This window comes from Engraulis encrasicolus, unplaced genomic scaffold, assembly GCF_034702125.1.
Source record: "Engraulis encrasicolus isolate BLACKSEA-1 unplaced genomic scaffold, IST_EnEncr_1.0 scaffold_55_np1212, whole genome shotgun sequence".
Classification (NCBI taxonomy): Eukaryota; Metazoa; Chordata; class Actinopteri; order Clupeiformes; family Engraulidae; genus Engraulis; species Engraulis encrasicolus.
This window is the reverse complement of record NW_026945873.1, coordinates 199,873-211,453: the sequence shown is the minus strand read 5'-3', so window position 1 is coordinate 211,453 and position 11,581 is coordinate 199,873. Positions and strand designations below refer to the sequence as shown.

At 42.6% G+C, this 11,581-nt stretch overlaps 1 protein-coding gene across 1 annotated transcript in view; it reads right to left on the bottom strand.

The window, feature by feature from the left end:
- Positions 1–989, bottom strand: part of ifngr2 (interferon gamma receptor 2) — an 18,929-nt gene extending 17,940 nt beyond the window's left edge. The window contains exon 1 of the mRNA XM_063193731.1: positions 398–989. Coding sequence (XP_063049801.1) covers positions 398–458 — 61 coding nt within the window. The 5' untranslated portion in view covers positions 459–989. The remainder of the gene's footprint in view (positions 1–397) is intronic.
- Between the last annotated feature and the right edge of the window lie 10,592 nt (positions 990–11,581).

Below are 11,581 nucleotides of genomic sequence, written 5' to 3'. Positions count from 1 at the left end.
GGAGTTGGAGACTGGCTGGACGCGGTTGCGGCTGGCTTGTTTCGGACGCGTCTGACAGTAATATGATGATGAATCTATTTGCTGCTAGCCCTTTAGCTCAGCTTAGCCCTGGTAGTAAACACTAGACGAGTTGCTCCTCTCCCTGGGAAGGGTCGGTCGCCGCCCCCCGTTGCGTCTTTTACTGTCATTGTACGAAGGCAATTCAGTCACTAAAACTCGGTATTATGCTGTCCAGTAGTGCCGTGTGGAGTCTCCATCCACAGCTAGCTTGGAAGCTAGGAGGACAACAAGTAGGCTAGCCACAACATTGGGAAGGTATTCGGGGAGGAGAAGCACTGACGCATTATAATAACTCGCATAACTTGCTTCGCTGTGTTGAATGCAGAATAGTTCTTACCTTCGCCGAGGACCACCGTCGCTGCGCAGAGGATACAAAATCCAGTAAATATCATCGTCATTAACTCAAAACGTAGCTCCGTAGACACTCCATGATCAAACTCACTTCAGACTTATTCAGTTTCGATTTCGCTTCTATTCCCGACGGGCGTAACCTACGGGAACAGGCGCGTCAGACTCAGAGGGAGTGAAGTGAAACGTCAGTGAAACTAGTTGAGCAATCGCAAAACAAATCAAAAAAGCAATAAAACGGACAGGCCAGAAACCCTCGCTAAATTATCGTATAAGTAAGTAGGCTAAGTCTGTGCCCCAACATTTCATCAGCTCGAAAAAGACACAAGTGAATAGGCAACTACTTGGCAATAACCACAGATCAACCGCAAATAATTGGCAATAAAACGTACAAGGACACAAAAGGCCTCTCCGAATAATCGTTGAGGTAACAACTAGGCCGAATCTGTGCCAAAATCACTCCAGCCAAACAAACAAACAAACAAAGAGACACGAGTGAATATTCGTTATTACTTGGCAATAACCACAGAAACTCTCCCCGCCCCCTCCTGCGGTTAAGGTGCCAACGAGAAGAGACGGGGGCGCGCACCGCAAGCAAACCGACTGACACGCGCGACTTCCGGACCAGCGCGCAATGCGCTTGCCTGAACTTGTAGTCAGGGAAGTCGACAGGGGGGTGAAGGGATCACTTGTCCCGGGCCCAGAGAGAGAGGGGGGACTCAGAATTGGATCCTCATTACATTGTATGTATCTGGGTTTGGGGTCCTTTCAGATGTCTTTGTCCCGGGCCCAGTCAAAGCAGTGCCTGAACTTAATTGTTCGATCCTGCCAAGACAAGTTTAAGCACATTGCATTAGGCCTACATTACATTATAGTGCATTTGGCAGACACTTTATAACCAAAGTGACTTTCAAAAGAGGAGACAGTTGACATACAATTACTTTTTTACACTTTGCACGGAAACAACAAAACATTTCTAATTGCTCTTTGTACTTTCATGTAGCCAACATCACTAGCCCACAGATGCCTCTGGCCAGAACACCGTTCACTGACTGTGTCTGTTCTCACGAACTGCTTGGTGGCTGTGAGGCTGCAGTTCCACTTCTGCAATTTGGCCAAGACTGCTCTGAAACACTTTAGGGGCAGTTCCAAAAGAGCTGTGTGTGTGTGTGTGTGTGTATGTGTGTGTGTGTGTGTGTGTGTGTGTGTGTGTGTGTGTGTGTGTGTGTGTGTGGGTGTGTGTGTGTGGGTGTGTGTGTGTGTGTGGGTGTGTGTGTGTGTGTGTGTGTGGGTGTGGGTGTGTGGTGTGGTGTCTTTTGAACAGGGGCGCACACCGCAAGCAAACCGACATGTGAAATCCTGGACCCGCGGTGCTCTGTGCTTACACTTTTGGAGGTTACTCCAAAATGTTATGGATTTACTGCAGCCATACCTAGCATGTGGGGGCCCTAGGCTGCAGCCATATCTAGCCTGTGGGGGCCCCTAGCATGTGGGGGCCCTAGGCTGCAGCCATATCTATTCGATGTAACAGATGTCTCCCTGTGAGTTAGAACAGTGTTTCTCAATCTTTTTTTAGGCGAAGCCCCCTTTCAATTCATGAAAAATTTCAAGGCACCCCAGACCAACAAGCCGTAACATGGCATCGCATCCAATACCACAAAAGCACGCACCACAACAAGTAACACATTTGGAGACGTCACACGACCTACGTTCTAAGTCGCAGCTGACTGGGGCGACCTATATTTACTTTATTGTGCATAAATGGCAGATGAAAGATTCCACTGACTAGCATTAACTTATCAATTTAGACAAATACTCTATATATTATATTACATCATTTATTTATCAGCCACGTTTCCCCGGCACCCCTGTTGAGAAACACTGGGCCAGAACACCGTTCACTGACTGTGTCTGTTCTCACGAACTGCTTGGTGGCTGTAAGGCTGCATTTCCACTTCTGCAATTTGGCCATGACTGCTCTGAAACACTTTAGGGGCAGTTCCAAAAGAGCTGTGTGTGTGTGTGTGTGTGTGTGTGTGTGTGTGTGTGTGTGTGTGTGTGTGTGTGTGTGTGTGTGTGTGTGTGTGTGTGTGTGTGTGTGTGTGTGTGTTTTGAAACAATGGTGTTCGAGGAGGAGAGAGAACTGGAAGTAGTCATGCTGAAGATCCTTTGTGTGTGTGTGTGTGTGTGTGTGTGTGGAGGGGGGGGGGTGTGGGAGGAAGTGAGATCTGCCTTGAGCTGAATGTATGTAAGAGTGAGCTATATATGGTCAATATACTGTGTGTGGAATGATGTGGAATGTCTTGTGTAATGTCTCCTGTATTTATGTAGGCTATGTTTGTAGGCTATGTACTTGACACTTAATTTTCCCTTGGGATTAATAAACGTAAATAATATTCTACTCTAACAACAACAACAACAACAACAACAACAAAAACAATAGGTTTAATAATAATAATAATAATAATAATAATAATAATAATAATAACAATAACAACAATAACAATAATAATACTACTACTAATAATAAAAATAACAATAATAATAATAACGATAATAATAATGATGATGATAATAATAACAACAACAACAACAACAACAGGCTAATAACAATAGTGATGATCATAATAATAATGTCCATTAAGTCCTGCTGCTGGTGATGTTTCTGTTACTGTTTCTACAATGAGTCCAGAGGGGTGTGTGTGCGTGTGTGTTTGTGTGTGCGCGTGTGTGCATATGCGTGTGTGTGTGTGTGTTTACTGTGCGTGCATAAGGTTGTGACAGTTGCGTAAGTGTGTAAGTTGTGTGTGTGTGTGTGTGTACTGTGTGTGCGTACGTTTGTGACAAAACAGGATGTTTGACATAGAGGAAGAGCCACAATCTCACAGCACAATCATTACAACAGTGTGAGAGGACCAGAGCGTCACCGTGTGTGTGTGTGTGTGTGTGTGTGTGTGTGTGTGTGTGTGTGTGTGTGTGTGTGTGTGTGTGCGTGTGTGTGTGCGTGTGTGTGTGTGTGTGTGTGTGTGTGTGTGCGTGTGTGTGTGTGTGTGTGTGTGTGTGTGTGTGTGTGTGTGTGTGCGTGCGTGTGCGTGTGTGTGTGTGTGTGTGTGCGTGCGTGCGTGCGTGCGTGCGTGTGTGCGCGTCATGATTTAACCTTCATTTCAACAGGGTGAGAGTTTATCTAATGGCAACTTGGCCTTTCAGAGTGATCTATGGCAACTGGCGAGCTTTTGGCTCAAAACACCATTGAGCTCTTTTTTCAGTCATGTGCTGCCCCCTAATGTTCATGTCTGGTCACTGTTGGCACGGTCAGGTTGAGAGAACCATGCCGGTGCCTGTTCACCTAGTGTGCGTCTTAATATGTGTCATTGCCTCCTCCACTTGTGCTTGTCTCCTCGTCCCGCCTGCTGGCCATCCTCCGTGGAGAAAACAATAAAGTTTCCCCGCTGTCAGCCTAGCCACAACAACTTTTGAGGGACTGTTTTTCATTCACCATCCCAATTGCAAATGAGAAAAAGACTCTACAATTGAGCTTTTGCAAGATATTGAAATATAATGCTGTTGTCAGTGATGTCATCATGACGAGAAGCAAGTGGAGGAGGCAAGTGGAGGAGGCAAGGTCGCATATTAAGATGCACTCCTAATCTCACACCAGCCGCCATCTTCACGCCACAAGTCTGAGCATTCGAGAACCAGAAAGCTGCTTTGCGATGTGAACCAAAAAAATACTGAGTTTTTCTTCCTTAACCATGAAGAATAGCTATTATCGTTGTTGTTTTAAATGTGGGGCACTGACTTAGCCAACAGACCCAGGTGGTGAAAGGGGGAGCACAGAAGAATTGGGCATGACCCATGTAAGTTGGGCCTTGGCTGGAATCTGTTTTAATATATAACTATTCCATTAACTGTTTAGTTACAGTATTCGCCTATGTTGTTAATAAATGTGTACGTTTCCTGTGAATTTGTCAAAGTCAAAGTTCTTTATTTGCCAGTTGTGCATAGACTTAGGGATGAAAAATATTTAGCAAGTGCAATATGGGGGTTGGGGGAGGGGGGGGGGGGGGTGTTGTGAAAATATTCTTATATCCAAATGGGGGTCGCAATAGAAAATGTTCTCAGTGCTCCATTGATGCACTTTGTACATTTGAATGCAGGCCTTTGTGTAGCGTGCGCTCGCACACACACACACACACATAGTGAAAGAAAGAGAAGGAACAGTATTGAATATTCCCTAAGTCTCAAGATGACTGGAGTTAGAGGACTATTTGGCAGCTGACTCTTTTTTCACTCCTGCACTGCCCCCTTGTGGACATTGCTGGTCACTGCTTGTGTGTCATGATTTTTTGAAGGGTTTTATGAAGGGTTTGCACTTTGCACTACATGGCATTGAATTAGCTTGCACTACATTGAATACGTTTCCACTATGGCATTGAATATGTTTTTCAATACATTGAATACGTTTCCACTATGGCATTGATTTAGTTTGCACTACATTGAATATCGTCGGCTTGCTACCAAAATCGCCTAAGTCCGATTTTGGGGTTTTCGGAAAACAGGGAAAAACTATGCGCCAAAGGGGGCGCCAAACATCAGTGGCGGTTCTAGGAAATCTGAGACCCTGGGCAAAGAGCAATTGTGAGTCCCCCCCTAATAATTTTGGTCAAAGGAGATTTTTGCAGAACTCCCCTTTTTAACTCCCTTACCACATCTGCATCATCCTGTCGTCTGTGTCATTGGTCCACTACAAACAGTAGGCCTACCTGTCTAAGATGTTAATTTATTTTCTTTATTTATTTTGAGTGAAGCTGCAAGTCAAACATGAAATGGCTCCTAAGGAAAACAAAACACTTTAAAATAAATTATTTGAAGCAGCACAACAAGAACAATGCACTGCACATTATTTTGATAGTTATACTATTCTTTTTTTATTTTTATTCCAAACTTTAATCCTGGATATGGTGAATGATTGAAATATTTTTGTAGATCTTGTAACAATCTAGCATGCTGGTAAATCTCATGTCTACCAACAGATTTTCATAGATTTCTTTTACTTTCTAGCACTCTCCGTCATATTAGCTTTCAATGAAACATTATTTATATTCTCATTCAAAGAAGAACTCTTTTTGTTATTGTGCCAGAGCAATTGCCACAATGGTAATTCATTCATTCCTCATATCAGGGCAGATCCAGCTCCAAGGTCACACGGAGTAAGCCATGCATTGACGCCCAATCTCCATGTTGAGGTCCCATCAATCATGGAGGAGGATAAAGGGGTGGGGCACTTCTATGGTCCTTGTACCTCCTCACGAATTGTCTCCTCCTTGTTTATCATCTTTGCTTAACTTCTGCTCTTCTCCATGCTCATAGAACTGCCCCACCCTCCCAACCTTGCCCATGACCGAGGTAACCTGGTCATAGAACTGTGCCCCACCCACTTCAACACCATGACCGTGGCATTCAGAACATGGTATAGAACAACTGCTGGACCTTTGGAGTTATCTATCCGGCTGTGTAAGCTGTAATGCATTGCTCTAATGATGTCAATGTGATGCTATTCAAAATCTACATTATAAAACATTATATAAAGACATGCTATAACAGATTATCATGAGATGATGCAGTCTATAGCAGTCTTCTATAAACCTGTGATAGCATCATATAAAGCAGATAGTTAATGATTGCTCAATTCGTTTCAAGGTTACACCTATTAATTAAAGTAAAGCTACAACCATTGTGTGATAAGATTTATCTCAGACAGATGTCTAAGAATGAAGTTTTGAAACTTGGCCATTGTCTTTGAAGAGAGAGAGAGAGAGAGAGAGAGAGAGAGAGAGAGAATTCTTAACAGATGTAAATAAACTGCTTCTTTCATCAAAATTGGCTAAGTCAAGTTACCCAAGTTATTCACATTGACAGAACAATTGTGCACAGGGCCCCAGGATGAATAGATAGGGCCCCCATACCACCTGCCAAGTTCATAAGGCCCCCTACCCCGGCCACCTGCAGGAGGGCCCTAGACCTGCAGGCAAATGCCCTCCTTCTCCTCCCTATAGCAACGTCCCTGGTCATTCCTTTTCTCATAGGCAGTGTGTGACTTTATACATACAGATTTTTGACTCTGGTGACTGTTGTGATTGAGCAATGATTCTGGCAAAAAGCAGGGTGATGCAGCTGTGGTAGGGGAGTAAGTTTATGCAAAAATCTCATTTTGACCAAATTCGGACTTAGGCGGTTTTGGTAGCAAGCCGACGATATGTTTCCACTGTGGCAGTGAATTGGTTTATATCATATAGGGGCCTATGCATATAGCCTCTTACAACATATGGGCCCGTCGACAGGCCTTTTCACTCTTTGCTGAAAACACACACTCTTTGGCAAAAAGTCTATCTGGTCGTGGTCTTGGTCTAAGTGGTCTCAACTACATCACTAAGTCCACAATAAAAAAAAACACTAATATGTTTGCACTACATTGCATTGTTTTACACTACATAGAATTTGTTTGCACTTCATTTAATAGGTTTGCACTTCATTCAATAGGTTTGCACTACATTGAATATGTTTGTACAACATAGAATTTGTTTGCACTTCATTTAATATGTTTGCACTAGATTGCATATGTTTGCACTACATTGCATATGTTTGCACTTCATTTAATAGGTTTACACTAGATTGAATAGGTTTGCGCTACATAGAATTTGTTTGCACTACATAGAATGTGTTTGCACGACATTGAATTTGTTTGCACTACATAGGTTTACAGTTACATTGCATTGATTTGCACTGAACAGCTATACTACACAGTTAAAAGATGCAGTGTTACTGTAACACCTTCAAGGTTGTATTTGGTCCCAGAGTACTCTCTAAGTGTTGATTTACATTGAACTCATTTATTGATTGATTTACATTATAATTATTAGACTACTCATATTATTTCTAAAATTATATAATTATACTTTATAATATACTTTATGAATTTTTTTTTTATTGGGGGGGGGGGCAAAGCACTTTTGACTACTACTTTTGGCTACTACTATGCCTTTACTTGAAACTTTGCAATGTCGTTGCTCCATCCACAATTCCGTTGCCTTCAAAGACAATGACAATAAAGTCCTTGAATCTTCAATTACAGTAACACTGCATCTTTTATTGTGGACTTGGTGATGTAGTGAAACCACACCTTAGAACAAGATCAGGACCAGATGGGCTGCGTTTCAGCGTTGCAACTAGTCAGGTCAAGAGCAATGCAAGTACTTTCTGAGTTCCCGCAAATACGGGAATTCCTCCCATACTTTGTCGATAAGCAAACAACCATAAGCAAACCAAGGGAGGCGGGTCAACCATACTTTTTGGGAAATGTTAATTGTTATGATCTTGGTCAGACCAAGTCTCGAGGAGATTTGAACGTCGATGATAATCAGGCTAGTCATTATGGCTCGTCCTCCGTCTGACGTTCTCAACTGCGCCACCCACGGGTCGAGTTGAGAACAGCACTTCAGTAAAGATGAGGTCAGGCTGGTGTTCATCTACATCACATGAGAGGAAATTTCTTACATTTCTGTCAAAAATGGTCATAAAACATGGTCTGATCTTCCAGGAAAATCGAAAGCAGGAACAAACAGAGTCTGTTTGGACTTACATAGGCACACCCAAACATTTACATGCCATCATATTTTAATTGTTTTGTCAGAGGACACACTCAACTTCTTGGGGAAAATGAATGTCTTTGGGTGCGCGATAAAAGGTATCAACTCAGAGAAGAAAAATCCGCACTCACGAACTACGTCTCATTATTTATTGATATTATATTATATCCACGCACTGATGAAGGCTTGATAGCCGAAACACTTTTGCTTTTGGACATGGTGGTAATCTATAAATAAATAATGAGACTTAGTTTGTGAGTGCGGATTCATCATATTTTCTTGAGCGTAAGATGAGGAGAGGTAGGCATAAGTAAGTACACACCCTTGCCTAAGGATCATTCAAAAGCTAATGCAGAAGTTCAGACAAACAGAACTATTACACCATTTGAGGCATTCTAAAGTCAACCTCTGAGGTCAACCTGTACTGTATACGGCAGTGTTTCCCAACCTTTTTTGTGTCATGTACCCCCTAAGGCTTTTCGTTGTGCCATGAGTACCCCCTAACTCACCTTTTTTACATCACCTTTTCTATTCCAGTGTGACTATGCTCCCAGCATTTGTTAAAATTCCAAGTTCCCCCTGCAGTGTGCTCGCGTACCCCTAGTGGTACATGTAGCCCTGGTTGGGAAACACTGGTATGCGGCATCTCATGGAATGAACATTTTTGAGGAATATCAGTTTCACTGGACCCTAGATGCACCCACAGTATCTTCCTGAAGCTGTTCATATAGATTAGATTCCTTTTCACATATAGACACAAAATCATCCTCAGACATTCACATTCACAATACATACACTCACATCTATTCATATACACTCCAATATACATTCCTCTACATACCTACAGTATATAGCTGAGATTTAATACGAGTAAAACAATACCAGTCTGGCTACAGCGTAAACATTATCAACCTTGAAAGTGTAAACATGAAGACAGTGACATATTGGACTTCTTCTGTTTTTTTTTTCACTCTACACATTCACACACGCATGCACACACACACAGGAATGCTTTGGCGGATCGCATAGAGCAGGGGTTCCCAACCTTTTCCAACTTGGGGCCCACTCAAAATTGTCACAAATGTTCGGGGCCCACCTCTGACCCGATTACGAATAAAACTCACATAAATCAGCAGCAACACACACCAAAATGTGATTATAATTTTAAGAATATTATTTCAAGGCCCACTTGGTATACCTTCAGGGCCCACCAGTGGGCCCCGGCCCATAGGTTGAAAATCACTGGCAAAGAGCACCCATACCATATATACGCCGACCCGGGTTCGAGTGCAGCCCAGATCCTTTCCCAGCCCCATCTCTCTCTCCCCAATAAGGGATGCAAACGATTAATCAATTAATCAACTTTAATCGATCAATGCATTAATCGATTAAAAAACATTAATCGCAATTAATCGCCAATTCAACAGACTCAGGTGAAATGGGCATGTGAAGAATGTGTGTGAAGAGGGGTGTGAATAATGTGAATATTTTAATCACATTTGGATAAAATAATTTAATTAGAATTCATTTAAATGTAGTTTTTTATCTCAATTTTCAATTTACATTTTTAGATTTAGTCTGGGTTTTTTTTCTAGAATCATTGAGATTTCAGGGGAAAAACGCCACTCATCAATTAATTGTAAGTCGATCGATAAGGCTATCAACTAACGATTAATGAATTAATCGATAATTTGCATCCCTATCCCCAATACTTTCCTATCACATCTGCACTATCCCAAAAAAATACAGTACCTTGCAGTATGAGGTCAGCACAGTAACTTAAAAAAAATATATGCATGGTGACCCGGGTTCAATCTGAGAGTGAGCTCTCTGAGAACTCTGTTCAAAACGAGTCAGGGGGGTACCTGACAAAAACATTTTTCCTATTGGGACGTTTGTGAACCTCCTTGCTTTTTTCTGCCAAATCTGAAATGGTCGTGCGGCATGATTCGGAGATGTGTGGAATGACTCTATGTATGAGGTCAGCACAGTAACTTAAAAAAAATATATGCATGGTGACCCAGGTTCGAGCCCAGCCCAGATCCTTTCCCAGCCCTGGCCCATCTCTCTCCAATACTTTACTATCGGGTCATTCCACGCCAAATCACCGAATCATCCCGCACAACCATCTCAGATTTGGGTGGGGAAAAATCAAGGAGGTTCACACACGTCTCAATAGTAAAAGTGCAACATTATAGCTGCCAACTCCTCATAGTTTTGCCATTAAAAATGTTTATATGTTCCAAATGTTACCCCTTGAAATTCATAAGGTCCTACTTAAAGTAGTTTTTTAGATACGGCAATCTGAGAGTGAGCTCTCTAAAACTCTGTTCAAAACGAGTCAGGGGGGTACCTGACTAAAACATTTTTAATTACAAAACTATGAGGAGTTGAGAGCTATAATTTTGCACTTTTCCTATTGGGACGTTTGTGAACCTCCTTGATTTTTTTTTCTGCCAAATCTGAGATGGTCGTGCGGGATGATTCGGAGATGTGTTGAATGACTCTATCACATCTGCACTATCCCAAAAAAATACAGTACCTTGCAGCATGAGGTCAGCACAGTAACTTAAAAAAAACAACAACTAAGTTTGAAGTTTGCTTCCATTTTGCCAAAGACAGACATTTGAAATGACATGGCCATGATGTCCAGTAATGAGTTGAGGTTCTGGATGAAAGACTGAAAGTTTGTACAGTAAAGCAGCGTACACACACAAAGCTTTTCACTTGCTCGCCTACTCGCCACTCTTTCATGAAAAATTTGCTGAAAGTTCCCGCGGCTTTAACTGCCAATGAACAGACGAGAAGTACCCAACTCTGCATTCCTATTGGTTACTCGCTTACTCGCCTCGCTCGAAGATAAATATTTTCAACTCGGGATCCGCCCACATCGCATCGCTTGTACGGTACATGCCTACTCGCCTGCGAATCTCGCTGTAACACATCGACATTCTATTGACTTAATTCGCTGAGCGAGTAACTAGTAGCGACGTGTGTGTACGGCCCTTAACACTTCAGGATAAATGAATGACCATAATATTGACTAAAACAATGACAAGAACATCTTCCCAACATGTTTTCCATCTCAACTGACTGAGTCCATCACAGGAATGAGTCCATCACAGGCATGACCGACAAGTCTGATGATGTGACCTTGAAGTCTTCAAATGCGACTTTGGAGGCGCGACTTTGGAGGTGCGACCTTGGAGGTGCGACTTTGGAGGCGCGACCTTGGAGTCACGACCTTGGAGGTGCGACCTTGGAGTCCTCAGATGTGACCTGGAGAGTGGTGTATGTAACCTCAGAGTCTTCAGATTTGACCTTGCTGTATTCATTTGTCCTTGGAAACCCTTGCAATCTTGTGACCTTCATGGTCCTCAAGATTTCTCTCACTGCAACACTGTACAGGAAGCTTATTTCCAAAAATGGCAGAGTATCACTTTAACGCAAGTGTGTGTGTGTGTGTGTGTGTCTGTGTGAGTGTGTGTGCGTGTGTGTGTGTGTGGTGTGTGTGTGTGTGTGTGTGT